Source organism: Mustela putorius, unplaced genomic scaffold, assembly GCF_011764305.1.
Source record: "Mustela putorius furo isolate JIRA1106 unplaced genomic scaffold, ASM1176430v1.1 tig00003845_pilon_pilon_pilon, whole genome shotgun sequence".
NCBI lineage: Eukaryota > Metazoa > Chordata > Mammalia > Carnivora > Mustelidae > Mustela > Mustela putorius.
In genome coordinates, this window is record NW_025421998.1 from 73265029 (window position 1) to 73285767 (window position 20739).

At 38.2% G+C, this 20739-nt stretch overlaps 1 protein-coding gene and 1 long non-coding RNA gene across 2 annotated transcripts in view; one reads left to right on the forward strand and one right to left on the reverse strand.

Moving 5' to 3' along the window:
* TES (testin LIM domain protein) overlaps positions 1–20739 on the forward strand; it is a 45412-nt gene that overhangs the window by 6926 nt on the left and 17747 nt on the right. Inside the window, exon 2 of the mRNA XM_004741924.3 lies at positions 15937–16022. Coding sequence (XP_004741981.1) covers positions 15937–16022 — 86 coding nt within the window. The remainder of the gene's footprint in view (positions 1–15936; positions 16023–20739) is intronic.
* Positions 868–20617, reverse strand: LOC123387035. Its single transcript, XR_006601385.1, has 3 exons — positions 20406–20617; positions 19312–19450; positions 868–1535 (listed from the first exon to the last, which is right to left on the reverse strand). It is a non-coding gene; the product is annotated as an uncharacterized LOC123387035 (long non-coding RNA).

The following is a 20739-nucleotide window of genomic DNA, read 5'->3' on the forward strand; positions in this document are numbered from 1 at the left end:
TTTTTTTTAAGATTTTATTTATTTATTTGTGAGAGAGAGAGAGAGAGAGCAGAAGCAGGGGGAGGGAGCAGCAGGCAGAGGGAGAAGCAGGCTCCCAGCTGAGCAAGGAGACTGATGTGGAACTCCATCCCAGGACTCTGGGATTATGACCTAAACTGAAGGCCGCTGCTTCACCAATTGAGCCAGCCAGGCATCTCTGGATTATGTTTTCTGTTTACAGTCATTACTAGTCTTTGTTTGGTAACTACTGACATGAAACTATGATTTTTTAAAATATGCTCATTAGATCACTAATATATAGTACCTATAGGAAATTATTTTGCTCTTTACAAGGTGGTGAGTTTCAGGGAACATTATATAAACTATGAATTATGAAACCAACATTTTCGAGGAGAGGAAAACAGACTAACCAAATTGAAAACAGGTATCAAAACTTCATAGATTTTCAGGATTTTTAAGGAAAAATAACTTGGTAACTGGTAAGTTCACACCTGCTCTTTGGGTAAATGTCCATGTATTAAAATTTGTATGCTTTTCAATTATCCAGCCCCAGTCTTTGACTTTCCTATAAAAGGGCTTCAGTCATATTTAGATTGTTTTACCTGTTTTTTTCCCCCAAGTATCCAATTTACTTAACTCCCTACATAAATAATAAGGAATTAGAGATATAAGAGTATGCATGACTATAATGTTCTAATATAAACTCGTGCTGTGCCCCTAAAATGACTTCTTAATTGCTTCTCTCTTCTTTCCTTCTCAATCAACTACTATAATCACTACCCACTGCCTATGACAAAAATATTAGGAAAGAACAGAAGGTGAATGAAAAAAGAACCACAAGAAATTCATGAGGTATATTTTGAGAACATGCTGTGGAAGTACTTTGTTTCTGCCACACTGAGAAGTACATAGCTATAAAAATTAGTTGATTCCAGGTATTGCTGCTTTTATTTTGGTTATATTCTAAAAAGCAGAAGATCATAGTTTAAGATTCCCAGTTTGTCTGGTCCTTGGGTAGTCTACTAAAAATGCAGGGCTTCTTGGGTTTGAGCAAGGCATGAAGGGAAGCTGTATTTGAGAAGCCAGGCACTGAGGACTGCTGACATCTCAGTTGCCACATGACAACATGTTTGCTGCTAACAAATATATCTAATCTCTGAAATGCTGGATCATTCTCAAATCACAAATGATTCAGCCTGTGTTTATTATTTGGACATTCTGACCACTGTACAAAACTGTAAAAGAAGTTTCAGGTGGTCTGTTGGATAGCTTCTTACCTAAGCAGCAAGCCTAGCAAAAAAAGAGGCTGAGAGCCCGCACAAATGCCTTGGTGCTGAGTCCATTAATAAGTCTGCAGCCACAGTGAACTTGCCCTTCCTTTGTTTGAAGATAAAGTAATAGCATGTTTTCATTGAAAAACGATCTTGCATAAGTCAAGTGGATTTTTGTTTCTTTGAGTATAACCTCTGAAAGTCTTCATAGAGCGAGTCACAAAGTAAAGGTAAAGAATATTTCTTCCTTCATGAGGTATAAGCCTACAATAAAAGTAATTGGGGGTTAAACAAAACAAAGTTACCCTCTGTTCTTCATAGAGAATATTAAAGGGCAGTTTAAAATGTAAGATTACAAAAACTTCATTGCTCAATGTCACTTGTTAAGTGTGTATCCCCAAAACGCTATGATGTCAGCTTTGGTCGGTAAAAGGCAGACAGACAAACTGAACAGATATGTAAGTTAACTGTAGTGCTGGATAGATTGAAGTAAGTGCTGTAACATAGGATTGCTCAAAATAGCTGTGGGGAGGAACCATTTTTTTTAAACTTTGAATCTTTCATGGGCCAGTATTTAAAAAAAAAAAAAAAAAAACTAAAAATGAATTGCTAAAAGAAAAAAGAAAGATGAGGCCAATTAAAAAATTATTAACTGCATCGCCATAAAATTACTGTCAAATTGCTAATAATCCCTCATAGCTTACTCTCAGTTTCTTTATATGTCTCACCACAGACTAATAACCAGTAGTTCACAGACTGCCACATTTTTGAGTAGCATTGCAATCACAAGAATACCGACAACTATTATGAAGTCTCCAAAGCAGCAGTAATTAACTTGGATGGATTGGGGAGTGTTCTATGGAGGAAACAACATTCAAACTAACTCCTATTGGGCACCTGGGTGGCTCAGTGGGTTAAGCCACTGCCTTCGGCTCAGGTCATGATCTCAGGGTCCTGGGATCGAGTCCCGCATCAGGCTTCCCTTGCTCTGCTTCTCCCCTTCCTCTGCCTCTCCCCCTGCTTGTGCGCTCGCTCGCCCTCTTTCTCTCTCTCTCTCCCCCTCTCTCTCAGTGTCAAATAAATAAATTAAATCTTAAAAAACAACAACAACTAACTCCTATTGGGTAAAGAGGGTTTCATTAGGCAAAGAAGGCATTGCAAGAAGAATAAACAGCATGAACCAAGAGAAAAGTCAGTGAAAAGGGAAAAGTCAGTAAACCTTTGTTATTTACTCCATTAACATATTCAGTTTGACTCTTCTAAAATAAAGCAAAGGTAGGTGATCTGCAGTAATTTCTGATTTTCCTCAGTTACAGGCTCAAATTGTGGAAGTGTGTCACTGAGCTTGCTGTTAAGGATCTGTTTCTCCGTCCTAACCCTGATTCTTATTTATTACACTATATTATCTCTTGAAGGAGAGGTGGAAATTTCACACTGGGGTCTAGTTTGTGTAGGCTGGGTTTGGTTCCAGGTTGTGGGTTGGGACCACTTTGACTCCATATTTCTTTAGATCATGGGATCCCTGAAGTAAAGGCTGGAGTGGCAGAGGGCATGTCCAACTGTAGGAACACATTTTAAGCCTCTGCTATTCCCCAGTAGCCATGTATCCAAACTCAAGTCAAAGAGAGGAGCAGTCCATTCTAGTGACTATGCGGCTATGGCAAGGGTGTGAATTTTTTTTATAATTTTTTAAATTTAAATTAACATATAATGTATTATTAGCCCCAGGAGTAGGGGTCTGTGAATCGCCAGGTTTACACACTTCATAGCATGTACTTTCCCCAATGTCCATAACCCCACACAACCCTCTCTCTACCCGCCTCCCGGCTGGCAACCCTCAGTTTGTTTTGTGAGATTAAGAGTCTTTTATGGTTTGTCTCCCTCCCGATCCCATATTGTTTCATTTATTCTTTTTCTACCCCAAACCCCCCATGTTGCCTCTCAACTTCCTCATATTAGGGAGATCAAATGATAATTGTCTTTCTCTGATTGACTTATTTCACTAAGCATAATATGGGGTGTGAATGTTTGATACTGCTACCTGACAATGAAGAACTGGGATCATTACTTCAATCTAGCACACATGCCAGAGTGGGACTGTTGAATTTTGTGGGCTGAAGTATAATTTCCTGAAGATCTCTCATGTATCAGAGTCTATTCTGAGAAGATATTCTACACAATATCACAGACTACTGATATTTCAAAAGCTCTTGAAAAATTATAAAGGAAAATTAATCTTTCAGTATCCCTTGGTTGATTTTTAGCCTTTTCTCATTCTAGGCATTCTTCTGTTAGCCTTTAGACTCAGACCTCTTCAAACTCACTCCACCTAAATCATGTGATCTCCATGTAAATAAATGTAGGGCTCATTTTTCTGGGGGTTTTCTGGGGAATGGCAAGTTGTCAAAGATTTCTAAGAGGAGTTACAAATTCTGTTACTGCAACAAATTGAAAGTAGGTTTCACAAATATTCAAATGTTGCTATGTGTTAGACTGTGCCATTGGTAGCAGAATAGAAAATTAACCCAAGAGAAATTGGGAGAAATTAAAGGTAAAGTCAGATTTTGATGGCTTAATATCCATATTGCTTTTAAGATGTCACAAGTAAAAACAATAGAGATGTTGGTACTTTCTCATGGACCAGATGAAGTCAACCCAGAGGACAGGATCCTCCAGTGGTCCACCATTGCCCACTCTGGTGGAGCACAGTTAGGGACTTTAGAGGCTGCAGAACAGACTTTGATGGCTCCAGACAGAGATTTGAATTCCAGTTTGATACACCCCTAGAAATTTGGACACGTTTCTTAGCTTCATTAGCTTCAGGGAGTTTATCTATAAAACATGGAAAATACTTCCTTATTGGGTAATTTTGTCATTAAACAAAGCAATGTATGTAAACAGCACAGTTAGCAAGTGCTTAATCAGTGTTAATTATTAAATGCTGTTAATGTTCCCTGATCAGTTTTGTTTAGGTAACTAGACTTTGACATCAATAAGTAAATGAATTGGAGCAGCTGAATTGCAGCAGTTATCAGCTTTAGAATCCTGAGTTCATTTCTTTGCCCTGACACTTACAAGCTGGGTGAATTTGGCAAAGTTACTTAACACTCTAAACCTTGGGATCTTGATCAGAAAATGGGTTACAGTTATTGATCTCTCAGGGGTATAAGGATAACTGAAGTGGACATTTTAAAGCACGAAGTATGGTGCTTGCACATAGACAATAAACAGATGAATTGTGATCACTATCAATAAATTCAGCCTAGAAGAAAGAAAATTCTGCATAGAACTTAAAACCCTTTAACAGGCACCTGAATATATCATCAAGAATTTTGTGACAACATGCAGTTTCCAAGACCCTTGTCTGTGCTATTGGACTTTGGTTTTTTGTTTTTGTTTTTTCTAAATGTCCCTGAATGCCAATTCTGGGCTAGAGTAGAAAATGAGAAGACTGTCTTTTTGTGCTTTTTATCCTCCCCACCCCCTTCTTTTTCTATGCCTTCTCTCCATTGGGCTTGACTCTCCAGGTTCCTTTGGACCCTCTTGTTCCCTCAATGGCTCAGCCAGTGCCTCAAGCCTTTCCCTTCATTCTCTGCTCTGCAAAAGCATGCCTGTTCTGCTCTCTTCCTGTATGTGTTCTGATTAGATAAGCAGTTAAGGGCAATAAGTAAAACAAGTATATAGTTACCTTCCCCACACCCTCATTCATCTGTTATAACAAGTTACTCCTAAAGAAATAATATTATAGCCCTTAGGCCTGGCAAAAATGATGACAACACTCAAGTTTTAGGACATACAGAGTATTAGTAAGAGCCTCTGAAGATACAGCCATGTGTGGGATACACTTTTTAGAGTCAGCTGTTGAGGTAGTGACACAAGACCAAATTAGGATTGCTTGTTATGATCTAAATTCTTTTAAGGGACTACTACAGATGCCTTTTGGAATCAGGTTTTAAAAATCCCTTTTATAGCTAATAATTGGGAGGTTTTGAGGGCTGCGTATAAAAGCACATGCCACTGCAGTGTCCTTCCATAGAGCCAGAGCTCAGCCAATCCTAATTAAGAAATCATTTCAGTAGCAATCATAACCTGTTATTGTGACATTGTTATAGCCTGGATTGTCCTTCTCAAATTAACAGATTGAGGATAATGCCTTCTTTGAATAGAGTCTGCAAGGAGGTATTCTATTGGTGAACATTTCAAGCAACTTCTTTTAAGCAATAGTATAAAAACATTTTGATAGTAGTCAGTTTGAAAAATAAGGAACTAGTATAAACTGAACAAACAATACATTTTTAATCATTTGCTTACCTAAAATAAGTGTAGATTTTTCTAACTTATTTTTTCCCTCATGGTACTGTAAGGTTACATTAGACTTTGAATAGGTAAGCAGTACAGTTAGGAACTCCTGACTATAACTACTGCCTAATTGGAATCAAGTAATTTGCATTCTGACATCACAAAGAAGTGCTATAATTTTTTTTCCTTAATTCTATCATCAAATAAATTTATGTAATAGAATAAAGTTTATATAAATCTTTTTTCTATTTTTAATGTACTTATTAAGGAGGACTATGGCATAGTATAAAAATAGTGAAACTTTTCTCTTAAATAGATTTCTGATTATTTCTTGCTATTCAAACTTGACATTTTATATTCCAATTTATGATTGTGTTCTAAAACACAAGCAGTATGTATATGTATATATATACTACCAAAAGTATGTATATGTGCTGAGATCAATGGAAAATAAGATTTAGAGATGAAAAATCATATTCTACCCTATCTTCTGGAAGATTGTTCCCTGCTCCTGACTGAGTGAACAGCTAACAAATCAATAGGAATAGAAGTATTTATAAGGAAGGGGCAAAGTTCTGTTCACTATGCCCATTTGGGTGAAGAGACACTTAAACATTTGGAATGGAAAAAAAATAAAGATGAGTGGTAGATATGCGCACCCTATATCCCCTCCCTTTGTAATATGTCTGTCTCCTCACAAATCATTTGTCTATGGATTTAAAATCAAAACAGAAAAGAGGTTGTAGAAGACAGCTTTTTATTTTCTTTTTAACATTTGTTTAGCTGAGAGAGAGCAGGAGGAGGGACAGAAGAAGCAGGGGAATGGGGAGAGAGAGAACCTCAAGCAGACTCCACACTGAGCACAGAGCCCATTGTAGGGCTTAATCTCAGGACCCTGAGATCATGACCTGAGCCAAAACCAAGGGTCCGATGCTTAACTGACTCAACTGAGCCATCCAGGTGCCCCAAGGAAGCTTCTAAGATGGCCCCCATTTGATTCACAACCACATGAATTCATACTCTTGTGCATTTCCCTCCCCTTGAGTGTCAGCTGAACCTGGTCAATTGCTACCAAAAAGTATAACATGGCAGAAATGATTATATGTCCCTTCCAGGATTAAAGGCCACAGCTTCTGTCTTGGGTGCTCTCATTCTTGGGTGCTTGAAAGTGGGTCTTGGCCCCATTTGGGCCTTGTGATGTGACTGCATCCCTAACTGACCCCTGATTGCAATGTGGCAAGAGGTCCTGAGCCAGTTCATCTCATTAAGCCACTCCCAGATGGCCTGACCCACAGAAACTGTGAGATCATAATGTTTATTTCGGGCCCTGAGTTTTGGGGGTAATTTGTAACCAGTACAGACATTTAACATTATAAATCTAGAAATTTAGTGATTTGAAAAAAATGAAAAGTATTATTTCAATTTTTACCTCATTATATTACCCTTGGCCACTATATGGTATCTTCTATGTAACGTGTATATAGGTTATAAATAAATATATATATATATCCTATATAATGTATATATAGATAATATATATGTATAGGTAATAGATAACATAGCAAATAATTTTCAGTATTAATGTTAAGTCTACTAGTTTGAATAAGCATCTTCCAGCTTTGAAATTTAATTTGTTCATCTGTATTTCATTGTTTTATTTATTTTATTTTTTCCAGGGCATGATATAAATTTATTTTGGATTCATTGTTTCTCTTAAAACATTTTTCCTCTTGATATAACATTGGAAGAGACCTATTTTGTGTCCAGACCCTGGAGATTTTCCTTGACTTGCACCCCATTCTTCTGCAGGCCTTCCTGCATGTGTGAATAATCACCTCAGGGCCTTCAGTGTTAGTGCAGCTGGTGTGCAGACATTCAGGTTCCTTATAACCAGTCTCACATTTGTCTAGGAAGGAGGAGCTCCTGGCTAATGAGGAATAGACAGTTTTTCAGATCAAAACCTAATGTTCCAGAGAAGTTACAGATGAGAAATATTACTTATTTAAATTATTATTTATCTTCAAACTCTCATTTTGGAGAAGAAAAAATGATGGCTTTGGAGTAAAGAGCTCAGGACTTGGGAGTTATAATTGCTAAGATTCAAGTCTCAGTTCTACCACTTGCTAGTTGGTCAGTCTTGGACAAATTACTCATTACTATGTCCAAATCCTACTTCCCTTCTTTGTGAAACAGAGAAGAAAACACTTTGCCAAAGCTTGTCTGGAGAACTGAATGGGATGGTATATGTGCTGTGCCTGGCAGTGCTAACACCTTAACAAATGGTGGTGGAGGTACTTTTAGCTCCACCATCACAATCACCACTGCTCATGAAGAAAAAGCATAGTTAGAAATGTTTCAAGGTATCCTAGCAGAACTAGAAAAAAGTAGCAGGATCTACTTCTGATCTTTGTCAAAAAGTTATCATATTTATTGAAATTGTATAGATGTCTTAGGAGATCTGCTGTCACCTGATTACATCTCAGACTGAAGTAGACAAGTTGCCTTGGTGACAGTCCGTATGTCGCTTACCTGATTCTGGTCTGCCTTTAAAAATGTAGGGACAGATTGAGTGGGAGTTATCTACTTAATTTGTTAAAGTTCCAGGAAGAGTGACACAGTACCTCCAGAATATAATTTAGTATAAACTAGGTTGAAAGATCACTTGTTTCCTTTTCTTTCCTAACACAATAATCTATGTGATGGTGTACTACTGTGTGTGAATAAAAATGTCGGTCCACTTGGCTCACAGTGAATTTTATGATACAGATTCATGTAGGGCTCTGGCTTTGCACTGAAAAACTGAAGGAATATGGAAATAAATCCTAGAATCTACAGTGAAGAGTTTTATTCCCATTTGCTTCTATATAAGAAGTATCTTATAACTAAAGACCCTTAATTGATTATTCTATTCTTGAGCTATAATCCGTGGTATCAAGTTAAATATTCTATTCTTTCTATCTTTAAAAAGTTAATTTACTAAGTAGTTAAAAAACTAACTTACTAAGTAGTACTAAGTTACTAAGTAGTTATCTCTAGGATCTTTCCATGTTCATGACCTACACTTAGGCACTAATGGTTAAGAATAGGCATTCTGCAATACAATTTAAAAATTAAGTTAATTAACCTGGGGCAAATTAAAAATTCTCTGCTTTGGTTTCTTCATCTGGATGAAAATGCAGATAATTAATAGTATCTCAGAGACTTTCATGGGGTTGTTGCAAGGATAAAAATGAGATGATCCATCTTAGAACCATGCTGGGCAATAACTAGCCCTACCAGAGCTGCTTTTCTTTTTTTCTCTTTTTTGAAATCCAGTGGGATTCCCTGGGGTAAAAGTACTATGTGAACTTGTGAGATAAAAGTACTATGTTAAAGATCATTAGATAATTAAGGCAAATATTAAATAAAACTTTCTGGCATTTCTGTCAAGTTTGGGCCCTGTGGCAAGCATAAGGATTCAAATATGAACAAGAAACTTGTAATCTAATGGGGTAAACTGAGGTTAAACAGTCATAGCACAGTAAAAAAGGACTAAGTAATAGACTGATGGGGATATAGTACTTGGCTGAGAATAGTCCAAGAAGGGCATCGCATAGTAACTGATGTTTGAATTGGGTATGTACAAAGAAGGATTTTGCCAGAGGGAGGAGAAGGAATGAGATCCAACAAAGGGGAGAAGATCCTTTGGGAAGCCGAGCTTTGTGAGGAAGAGAGTAGAAGGAACAAGAGAGAGGTGTGGATTGAAAACAACCTTCTCTGCCATGTTAAGACTTGTGGAATTCATTGAACTAAGTAAAAGCATCTAACAAGGGGAATGTTGTGATCATCTTTAGATTTTATTAAAATAATTTTGAGAGTGGCAATAAGACACCATCAAAGGGAGCGATCATTGAGGAGAGTGGTCCAGGTTGACATGATAGAAGTGTGAAACTGAGCAGTGGAGTGGAGGTGAGGGGAATAAACCATGGAGTCTTTAGAGGAGAGACCAGCAAGACTTGGAGCATAGTAAGCATGGCTTGACAGGGACAAGGAAGACTCTGGGCCCCAGCTTGTACAACCAAGTGAGTGGTGACAACTTTTTCTTCCTTCTTCCTTTTAAGTATGTCGAACTTAAATGAGAGATGGAAAGTTTTTGTTCTTGCAAGCAAAAAAAAAAAAAAAAGATATAGCAATTTTGCTAGAAATGATTAATAGTAGCTCTTAATCATAAATTATTTCTTTGTATTCTCATCTAAGAAATTTACCAAACTATCCAAAAGTTGAAGGATGCCTCTGTTTTTATATTTAAGTCTGGCTTTCTAGGGGTTGGTGGTGAGTACTGCAAATCTTGGTAGAGATTGGGAAACAGCCAATGAACAAAAATTCTAAAACAATTTAAATTTTTGTGTCACCGATGAATCAAATAGATTCAGGTTGGGGGAACTTCCCAGATCACACCAAGTTTTTAAAAGAGCCATGTGCTGAGAGAAATTATTTTTTGGAAATGTTGTTCCTTTGTTCAGAATATTCATTTGTTTGAACGAGATCTAAAATGCTTCTTTAAGACTGTAATATGAATATATGTATGTCTGCATATGTGATAAGTAGGTAAATAACATGCACATGTACAGAAAGAGAAGATATGCATATTTCCTATAATCTACCTAGGTCTGCTTCATTCTAAAATGATTAAAGAAGTCTTAGTAACACTTGCTTGTTTAGTAACCACATATGATTCTTTGCTCCAGAGGGAAATTTGGTTATGAAAACAGCATGAATCAGATGATCTCACCCTGAATACTGCATAATATCTTCCAGACTGAAATTATCGCCAAATCAATTCAGACCATGTTTGAAATACCAGATGTTCCCTAACCTTCTTTCTTTTTTCTTTAAAGTATCTGACATACAATACTCTTTCCTGGGTCAGCAGGGTCACTTGAAATGTTGCCAACCTATCTGGTTACCTGAAATTATGAATATGGAGAAATTGATTCCATTCCCATTTTTTACCCTAGAATAAGCAGGGGACAAGGGATGTTTTGAGGCATAGATCATGGTAATATAAGTTCAGGATCTGGAACCTTTAGTTAAGGATATTTTAAAAATCTTATTTGTCTAAGACTAGTATTTCAGGGTAAATACTATAGAGTCATTTTTATTTTCTGAAAGAACTTTGATAGGTATTCCCAAAGCCTGACTGTAGTTTTTCCAAATATAGTCAACCCAAAGGATTTGCTCTTTTGGATGCTGAAGAGAAATTAATCTGTTATATCCTTGTATTGATACTGGCCAGAAAGTGTTACTAAAATTATATGAAGTACGTAGAGAGCTTTGGGACCTATGTGCTTATGAAAAACATGTTTTTTTTTTTAACGCGTTAAGTGTTGACTCTGCAGGGAATACCATATCACATTTGCTGCTAAAATAATTACGTGCAACAGAACTATGTCTTATACCTCAGAATTTAAACTTTTTGTTTCCTTTATAAACTACTCTTCCAAACTGAATTCGAAATGATTCTGACCTATAGGAGCCAATAATCTATTAACTTTCTCAAATGACTATTGTCTATTTAGTGTTTAAATGTTGAGCAGAAAACCATGCTGAATAACAAATTCAGATCAGGTTAATCTGAAACCTGATTTGCAGTCATGATTTTAGAATTAAAAGATTGTTAGAATTGCTCTCAGTTCCTTCATTGTCTACACGAAGAAGCTCAGAGAAGAAAAATGACTTCTGACATCATTGGACTTGTCAGGGAGTCCCTGGGACCAGATCAGTTTTCCTGACTCTTTCAGGAGCTCTTTTTGCATTTTCAGTTCTCTGGTTAGCCATGTAGATCTTGATCATTTCCTTAATACCAGGCATAGCTAATTCTCACAACATGTTATTACATGTGAGCACACATATCTCCATGTTTGTATTAGTCCAGGGATCTGGATTTCATTTAGCTGAGGAGCCAGTACTTTCTGGGTGCCCCCTCCCCTTCACCACTCCCTCCCACATTCCCCTGCACCCATCCTGGGTATCATTAAATAATGCCTTCCCTTTCTTACCCCTCCCCAAGAATTCTCAAGCCCAGATGCCTGGGCAGAATCTAACCTACATGATCTGGATATCTAAGAGTCGCAGCCAGGGCCCTTGAAGACACAAGGATGCTAACCAGAAGGTGCAGCCTGTGTTGAGGATAAAGGAGATGGAAGAGATAGAGGGAGAAGAATCTGGGATCCTGCACTTCCAGGAATCCTGAACACAAAAGTGAAGGAGGGAGAGAAACTGGCTGAGGATAATGGAGTTCCAGACCGTTGGACTAAGATTAGGAAGAGTTGGGGGAATCCGGCTCCTATGACCTCTGCCCAAAGAAGTCTGGGAACAGGACCCAAGAAACTGTGCCTGGGGCAGCTCTGGCTCGGAAACTCATTTTGTTATTGAGCAGAATGAGCACACTTTCCTTCATCTGAAATATGTTTGACTTGTGAAGGGAAGGATAGCAGATGCCTAAATGCCAAAGTTGTGGTAGAAACAGAAACAGAAGTTTGCCTCCCACCAGTAGAGATATGTCCACTCTGGTGCAGTTTTCTCATATAAATTGGAATTAACAGGATTAGAGAACACATTGCATTCTAGGTGTGGAGCTGGGCAAACACTAGGGAAGACACTAGAGTAGAACCGTGTATCTTTGTTATTAGTGGCATTGTGCCTCTTTATCCTAACAGAGGCTGATAGAGTCAGAATATGGAAGAAGGTCTCACCCAAGAAGTGGCATAGGTTAGAGATCTTTATTGCTGGGTTTCAAGGAAGTTAAAGTTTTATGGTTAAATACTTAACAGCTATAAAATAATTTAATGAAATTCCTCTAGGAAAACAACTTTCCAGTCTGAAACTCTCTCTAATCCCTTTAGCTATGAATAAGGGTTTTGAAAGCTAGGTGTCTTTTTCATTTGTATGTTATTTTTAACTAGAAATTATCATATGTATCATATTGCCATGATCTCATTCCACACTCTTTCATTTACTCGTTCCTTCTCTATGATATTTTCAGATTCGCCTCCCTCCTTGTGTCTGAGCATTTGGGGAAAACGAAACTGTATGTGTTTGGAAAGGTGGGAGGGCCACTCTCTTCAGGTAGTCATAACCTGTACTGGACCAAGGAACCTAGACAGAGATTTCATTGGCCTTTCAGGCTCAACCCGGGGTGTGGGGGGGGGTGGCCTGCGGGACCCTGGAGCAGTGTTCCTGAGCTCTCTGGGGCAGGCTGCAGAGCCCTCTCCTCAAATGGCTGCTATGTTCAGAGCCAGATTCCTGCTCTCCACAGAGGGGGCTCTGTGGCACAGCTAGCCAAGCTTGAGGGGTGCTCTTGCTCCTCCAGTCCCCAACCATCCCCTCCACTGCCTGCATGGCTTTCCTCCAGTGCTTGTTCCCTACCAGTCTCATCCTCAGAAGATTATTTCTTCCTTGGGAGAAGGAAAAGAAAAGGAGAAAGAAAAAAAAAAGCCCCCTCCAGCCTGCTGCAAGTCTGATTCGATCACCTTTAGAGTGCCTTAAGGTGTCCCAGCTCTAACAATGCCCTCTTCTGCCACAGACCTTGACATCAGGTGTCCCCTCTGCCCTAAATGTGCTTTTTCCTCTCTCTGCTGAGTCAGGTGCTGCTCATCCTTTCATCTCAGTTCAAGCATCATTTGTTCCAAGGAGCCTCCCCAGCCTTCCTGACACATTTGTACATTCCCATTCTAAAGCTCTCAGTCATCTGCATTTAGAGGCTTGTAGTCCTTTTCCTTGAAGCAGAAATGAACCAGGGAATCTTTGGAGAACTGACGGGCTTGCACCCAATGCTCTGCGCAGGTCCATCTGCAGCGCAGTGGAGTACCTGCCTGACCAGGAGTGTTAGGTTAGCAAGCTGCTGACTGGCTGTGCCATCAACCGCCTTCCTCTTGATTTGAGTTTCCTGGCCTCTTACATCAGGGGGATGCCTAGACCTGTCCAGCAATAAGAATTTGTGGGCCACTTTAGAAGATGTATTCATGAAACATCACCAGTTTTAATAATTCTATAGGTAAACCGATCACTATTGTAAAAAGATAAAAAGCAGGTAGGAAAGAAACAATTTGCCCCTTTCCAATGCTGACTTTCTAAGTTGGCAATTAATAGCACTGGGCCTTAGTGTAAAACCTCTGCTGACCAATTGGGGTTCTAGTTATATTAGCTAAGCTTCCAAGTTCCATTCAGAATTAGAGAATCAGGTGCTATTTTTCGAGTATGCTTGCAGGATTTTATCAAGGCTGGCGTTACTCAGTCCAGGTGATTCAGATTTGAAAGCAGGTAGGAATTTGTGGGCGTTTAATTTAATGTGTGTGTGCATATCTCAGTTATGAGATAAAATGTATTTCTTACTGTGAATTATATACAGGAGAGTTTAGAAGCAGCTGATTTAAGCTAAACTATGTGATTAAGCCTTAATAATGTCATCTTAATTTTTATTTGGGATCAGAGTTTGGTAGGAATACATGAAACACCTTATGAAGGAAATCCATACACCTGGTGAATTCAGGATTGTTAACTTTCCTGTAATGGAAAATTAGAGCTTAAAAAAGAGTACCCTTTTTTAGATTTTCCATTCATTTTAGTCTGGATATCGTAATGGAGAAAACTCTTTAATCACATTCCTTACAAAGACCAGAAAACTCAGGGGTACCTGGGTGGCTCAGTCAGTTAAGTGTCTGCCTTCAGCTCAGGTCATGATGCCCAAGTGTGGGGATCGAGTCCGGCATCTGGCTACCACCACCTTCATGTCCACTCTCTCTCTCAAATAAATAAATAGAATCTTAAAAAAGAAAAGAAAATTCAAATAATGGGTTTCTCTCTCTATTGCTTAAACCACTTTATTTCTGCACTGTGAGCTGTGATCATCAGTGACAAGGAAACAATTTGATTCCCTAAGAAAAGGCAAGAAAACAAGCAAGCAAGCAAGAGAAAGTGTCACCTAGTATTAAAGTATACAGCTTCAAAATCTTTTTAGATTTTGGTAATGGGGACATGGCAAAAGTGATGAAGTTTAGTTAGTACTGGACAGAGTTGTATCACCTTTAGAGAGTATGCTTGAGACGACCTGGCTTAAAAGTTAATGTTGTTTCCCCTGAGCAGCTGGGTTGACCTTAGTTATGGTAAGAGGATATGGTCATTTTCTTCAGAAAAAAAGGAAAGGCTTCATCTAAACTTGAGGGCATGGTGAGACTGATCTTTCAAGGAACAAGTAACAGTTTGGTTTGGATTGCATAGCAAAGACACAACTTGAACTCTTACTCCAGGCACTAGGTGGTAATGAATCTGTCAGCAGTCACTGATGTGATATTTAAAATACAGAGTGACCTGGTCACTGCTGATTTGCCAATGTGCTGATGTAAAGTGGGCTGGTCTTTTTTACTCTAATATCAATAGCTGGGTAAAAGAGCTTTCATGACCTTCTTGTGTCCTTCCCTCATCTGCACCTTCTTCTTTTCTGTGTATTAAGTCATGTCTCAGCAAGTTCCCAAGAATTATTGTTTAATATGATTAAAAAAATAGTTTGCCCTATTAAAAAAAAATATTGCCCTATAATAAGGGCAATAGTACATCCCTTCTATTTCCATCCTAGGCATAAAAGCACAGGCTTCAGAGTCAGAAAGACCTGGACCCAGATCACTTCTCTACCATTTATTTACACTTTGAGCTTAAACAAGTTCTGTAACCTCTCCGAATTTCAGTTGTCGTTTCTAAAATAGAGAATAATATTGCCTACTTTGTAAGTGTCTTATGAGATTTTTTAAGATTTAGGTAAATGCTTACTTCTATTTCTGGCATTCAATATATGCTTGTTGCTATTATTATTATACTTATAATAAATAATATTTTGAATATAATAAATGTGATATAATAAATAAAATTGATCACATATTAATAAATTAATAGTAAATAATAAAATGAAATAATATTATTTTAATCATAATTCCTAAAATCTTTTTCATATTCCTTGTTTGCTGCAAAATATGTTAATTGGGGGCAGACTTGCTTTCCGAGCTCTGGCTCTTTGCTCCCTGTTCCTATTGTATACAGGGCATATAGTAGCCAAAGAGATAAATTTATGACTTTTTTGCAACTTGCAGTATTTATAGTCTTCTACACAGTTGTATTCTGGTGCTTTTCATGAAAAAGCCAATAAGAATTAAAGGTATGTTGTGTAGGTATTTCTAGTCCCCATATCCATATCTAGGTGTCATCATTAACCAAATAATGTGATACTCATAAAAGATTTGTTTGAAATTACAGCAATAGGAGTGGTAAGTGGAATTTATTGAATTCATAAGATTTTAAAAAACTATTATAATATACAATGTTTTCTCCTTAACAGATGGGCTTAGGTCATGAGCAAGGATTTGGAGCCCCCTGTTTAAAATGCAAAGAAAAATGTGAAGGATTCGAACTACACTTCTGGAGGTAATGTTCTAAAAACTGTAAGCACATGAATAATTTCTGCTCTTTGACACTGCTTCCTCAGGCAGTGGAGATCTCTTGCAAATTCTCTAGCATGGCTACTCAGAGGTAGATCTGTCATAGTCTAAGAAATAAACAAATAAATCTATTTTGTCTTCCTATCATTAAGTGTGACTGGGCTAATTAGATCATAGTAACTATATCTGGAATTGTTTATTTGCTGTCCTTCAGATTTCCTATGAGTTTAGATTACTGAATATGTCTCTTTTCTGAGTGGCAAATAAGTTTATGGTAATCTGTCACTGTTTATTTTAATTCTTTTCTTAAAAACTGATAACTTTGCACATCTTACCTGTATATTTGCAATAAACAATAAATATGGTTAATTAAGCATTCATGTGTTAGTTGCCAGGACGTAGACTTGAACCTAAGGGCTCTTCGAAATTTTCAGCTATAAATTTACTGCTGAGAAACTTTGAAACACTTAAATTAAAAAAAATAATTCATTTCCATGGTCTTGGTTTGAATCAAGTGCACATACATGGCAGACAAATGTTAGTGGATCAAAAATGTGAATTTTTGGAAACAAAAATGTGAATTTTGTGTAGACCTTATTTACATATTTTAAAGTGATAGTAGGTCATATAAATCTAAAAATTACTATTTTAAACCTGTTCTTATAAAGAATATAAGTGTTGTTCATCAGTGGCTGTCAAGGACTGTAATAGTAGTTTATAAATCTGTTCAAAGTTAGAATCAGCATGTTATTGTTAGAAGAAAAAAGTAATCAACTATACATCATTAGGACGAGGATAAAAAGTTAGTCATCAACTATACATTATTAGGATGGCAGATGCCTTATTAGAATAAATGTCATTTGAGAACCACTTCTGTACTGCATTTCCATAGAAAACTCTAGAATAAAAAATTTAATCTGCTATTGGGACTGTATACAATGTAAAAAAAGGAGAATGTAAACAAAATTTGAGATATTAGGCTCTTTTTAAAGTTAGTTCATTTAGCAAGTTTTAGGAAACAAAGACAGTTTTAAGTAGCGAAGGCAGGGATGCCTGAGTGGCTCGGTGGGTTAAAGCCTCTACCTTTGGCTCAGGTCATGATCACAGGGTTCTGGGATCAAGCCCCTCTGCTCACCGGGGAGCCTGACCCTCCCTCCCTCTCTCTCTCTCCCTTCCTCTCTCTGCCTACTGTGATCTCTGTCTGTCAAATAAATAAATAAATAAATAAATAGTGAAGGCAACAGAAACCTCAGCTTGCCAAGAATTGATGGTATAGGTCTTTATTTGTAGGGAGCTAAAATTTTCCAGGGAGGTTTTTAATTACAAGGTTTTTAAAAGACTTTCATGGCTCTTCCCTGTGCCCCCTTCTCAAGGGACATAGCTGTTAGGCAGCATGTCCGTTATGGTTTTGAAAGGTAAATTCACTAGACACAAAATAGATTGCTTGGATTAGAATATTTTAGCTCATAAGGTGCACACCATTTACTTGTGGGCTGTGTAGAGAGTCGCACTGCCCTCTGCTGGGCATGATTCTTACTGTACAATCAAAATAATCTTTTTATGTTGACTACAGTTGCCAAAAACTGCTAATGACATTTTTAAAGCCATTCCCAAGTGGTAGCATTCCTAAGTGATAGCATCATTTCTCTAAAGCAGAAGGTTAGCTTAGAGTAATTCTTGTTTGTGCTATATGATTTTTCTATCGCAAACTGTATTCTCTTCTCTTCTAGTCTATCCAGACTATAATCTGAGACTTTCAGATAGAAATGTCAGAGAAGAGCTGACTTCTATAGCATGAAAATCACTTTTTAATTTTAATTTTTGCATTTACTTACCTTGGTATACTCTGAGAATCTGTTAGGAGCCCTAATAGACTAAGGTTCTGCCACAGTCTCCAACTTCACTTGAGTTTTATACAGTTTGTCCAGAAGATATTACTTAGTAGTTCTGTCTTATTCCTGGCATGAATCCAGACACATTTCTCTCTCAAAATTCTTGATAATTCCCTGACTTTTTCTCCATAACTGGAAGGCTAGAGGGCAGGTGCCTTTGACCTCCAGATGAGCCATTTTTAGTACAGTTATTGAAATAAAATAGGCTAGGCCAGTTGTCCTCAGTGTAATGAACATTCCAGGTCTGGTCCAGGGCCATAGAACTGCTGTGATTACAGTGGACATAGAGCCCTAGGATCCTGTCCACTGAGCTTCCTCTTCCATCTTCATGGTAACTGTTGACTTCTAGGACCCTTAGGTCTTCATGGGACACATTATAAAAATCAGAGCTAAATTATTCTGCACTTTTTAGCAATCTGACTTCCACGCAGCCACAGAATGGTCTTGAAAACGGATACAACTGTGTACTTCCCAATAGCTTAAGAACCTTCATTGCTTTCCCACTGGGCTTGATCCTTTAGGCAAAATCTTTGACCTCAAACCTCAACTCCTGCTTGCTTGTGTATTCTCTCCCACTTCCCTTCTAAGCACTCTGTGCATCAGCTGCTGAGCTACATGCTGTTCCCTGAAATTCTGATAAGTTTGTGTGTGTGTGTGTGTGTGTGTGTGTGTGTGTATGTTTCTTTTAGCTGGAAAGACCCTACATCTTACCATCATGAAACAAAAAGTCCTTCCTATTCTTCACGTCTCAGTTCAAGCATTACCTCTGAGAACTCTTCCTTATTCCCTGTCTAGGTCAGCTCAGGCTCCCATAGCAAAATCCCATAGACTGGATGGCTGAAATAACACACATAGTGTCCTAGTTCTGGAGGCTGGAAGTACAAGAAGTTCAGTATCAAAGCATGGCTGGGTTCTGTGAGAAACCTTTCCTTGCTGCAGATAGCCACCTTCTCTCTGTGTCCTCACGTGTCTCTGTGCATGCACATGGAGAGATTTCTCTCTTCATCTTCTTACAAGGCCACCAATCCTATCAGATTAGGGCCCTACTCTTATGACCTCATTTAAAAAAAAATTTTTTTTTTAATTTATCTAACAGACAGAGACCACAAGCAGGCAGAGAGGCAGGCAGAGAGGGGGAGGGGAAGCAGGCTCCCCGCTCAGCAGAAAGCCCGACGTGGGGCTCAATCCCAGGACCCGGGACCATGACCTGAGCCGCATTTAAATTTACCTCCCAAAAGCTGTATCTACAAATACATCACACTAGGGATTAGGGCCTCAATATACAAATCAGGGGATTGGGGTGGCACATTTCAGTTTTGGCACCTTCTTCCCTGCTTCTACATATCCCCAAGTAAAGTAAGAGGTCATTTTTGGCCTGAGCACCTTGTACACTTGTAGGAAGCCAGGAAATAAATCCTTAGACCTTACTGTTCTTCATCACTCAGATTTCCTGCTGGTATCTTCCAATGCTAGCCGCCTAGAGCATGGCTCAGGGTACTGTGCAGAAGGGTGCAGAATGGATCTGGAGAGTGAAAGAAAGAGATCCAGCAGTCATGATTGCCTGTTCAAGGTGTGTTGCAACAGTTGTGGAAAATGAATTAATGAGAATTCATCTAAAAATGAATTCTTAGACTTATGGAAGTTTAGAGTGGGAACTTGGAACTTAGCTAGTCAGACCTTATTTTTTTAGATCAAAGACCTAAAACCCAAGGAAGTTAAAATGATTTGTCTGAGCCTATTAGATATTAATAAGAAATATAGTTTATGAAATTTCCTATGTGTCACACACTAATAAGCACTTGTAATGATTTTCTATTGCTGCATAACAAAATTAATACAAATTTAGCAGGTTAAAACAACACTTATTAATGGATTCCATTTATGCCTTAGGCAAGAAATCAAGGCAGTTGTAGCTGGATTCTCTGCTTAGGATTTCAAAAGGTTGAAAACAGGTTTTGGCCAGGTTGGGCTCTAATCTTGAAAGTGGGGTTAGAATTTGCTTCTAAACTCATTTGTGATGTTGGTAGAATTCATTTCCTTCATTTCCTGTGGTTGTAGGTTATCTCTGTTTCTTTGCTGACTGCCAGTCAGAGGTTGTTCCCAGCTTCTAGGAGCGACCCACATTCCTTGGCACAAGGCCACCTCTGTCTTCAAAGTCACTAACACCACTTAGAATCCTTTCTGTGCCTTAAATCTCTTGAGCTTCCTTTTCTGTGCCCAGCCAGAGAAAATTTGTTTTCAAAGGGCTCATGTGATTAGATTTGGTACACCTGGGTAATCTCCCTTTGTCATACATAGTAACATAATCATGGGGGTAACACCAGAGGGTACAGGTCAGAGGGGCCATCTTAGAACTCTGCTTACTTCAGCATCTTATGTCCCTCATTGTAACTAATCTTCATAATATCCTTTGAGGTAAGTGATAGTATTCCATTTTATATGAGAAATCAAAGATTTAGGGAAATTAAATGACTTACCAGAGCCATGGCTAATAGACAGCAGAGCTGGAATTTGGACCCAAATTTTTTGCCAAAACCTTCCTCATCACACCACCTTCTACAAGGCAGAACACAAGCTAAAACCCATGTGCCTATGTTTGTGATCAGTGACCTTTAGGGGCTGCATCAGGCTGTCTTCTCTACAGTGTGGTGCTTTTGTGACATATACATCTTTGTGGACAATGATGCTTTAACTGTGAGCTCTCTCTTTCTTCACTGCATCAGTAATGACAAAACTAGAGAAAAATAAAAGGTTGAGGATGCCTGATATTTACTCAATAAGAACTGCTGTCTTCTGGACATACTTCCAAAT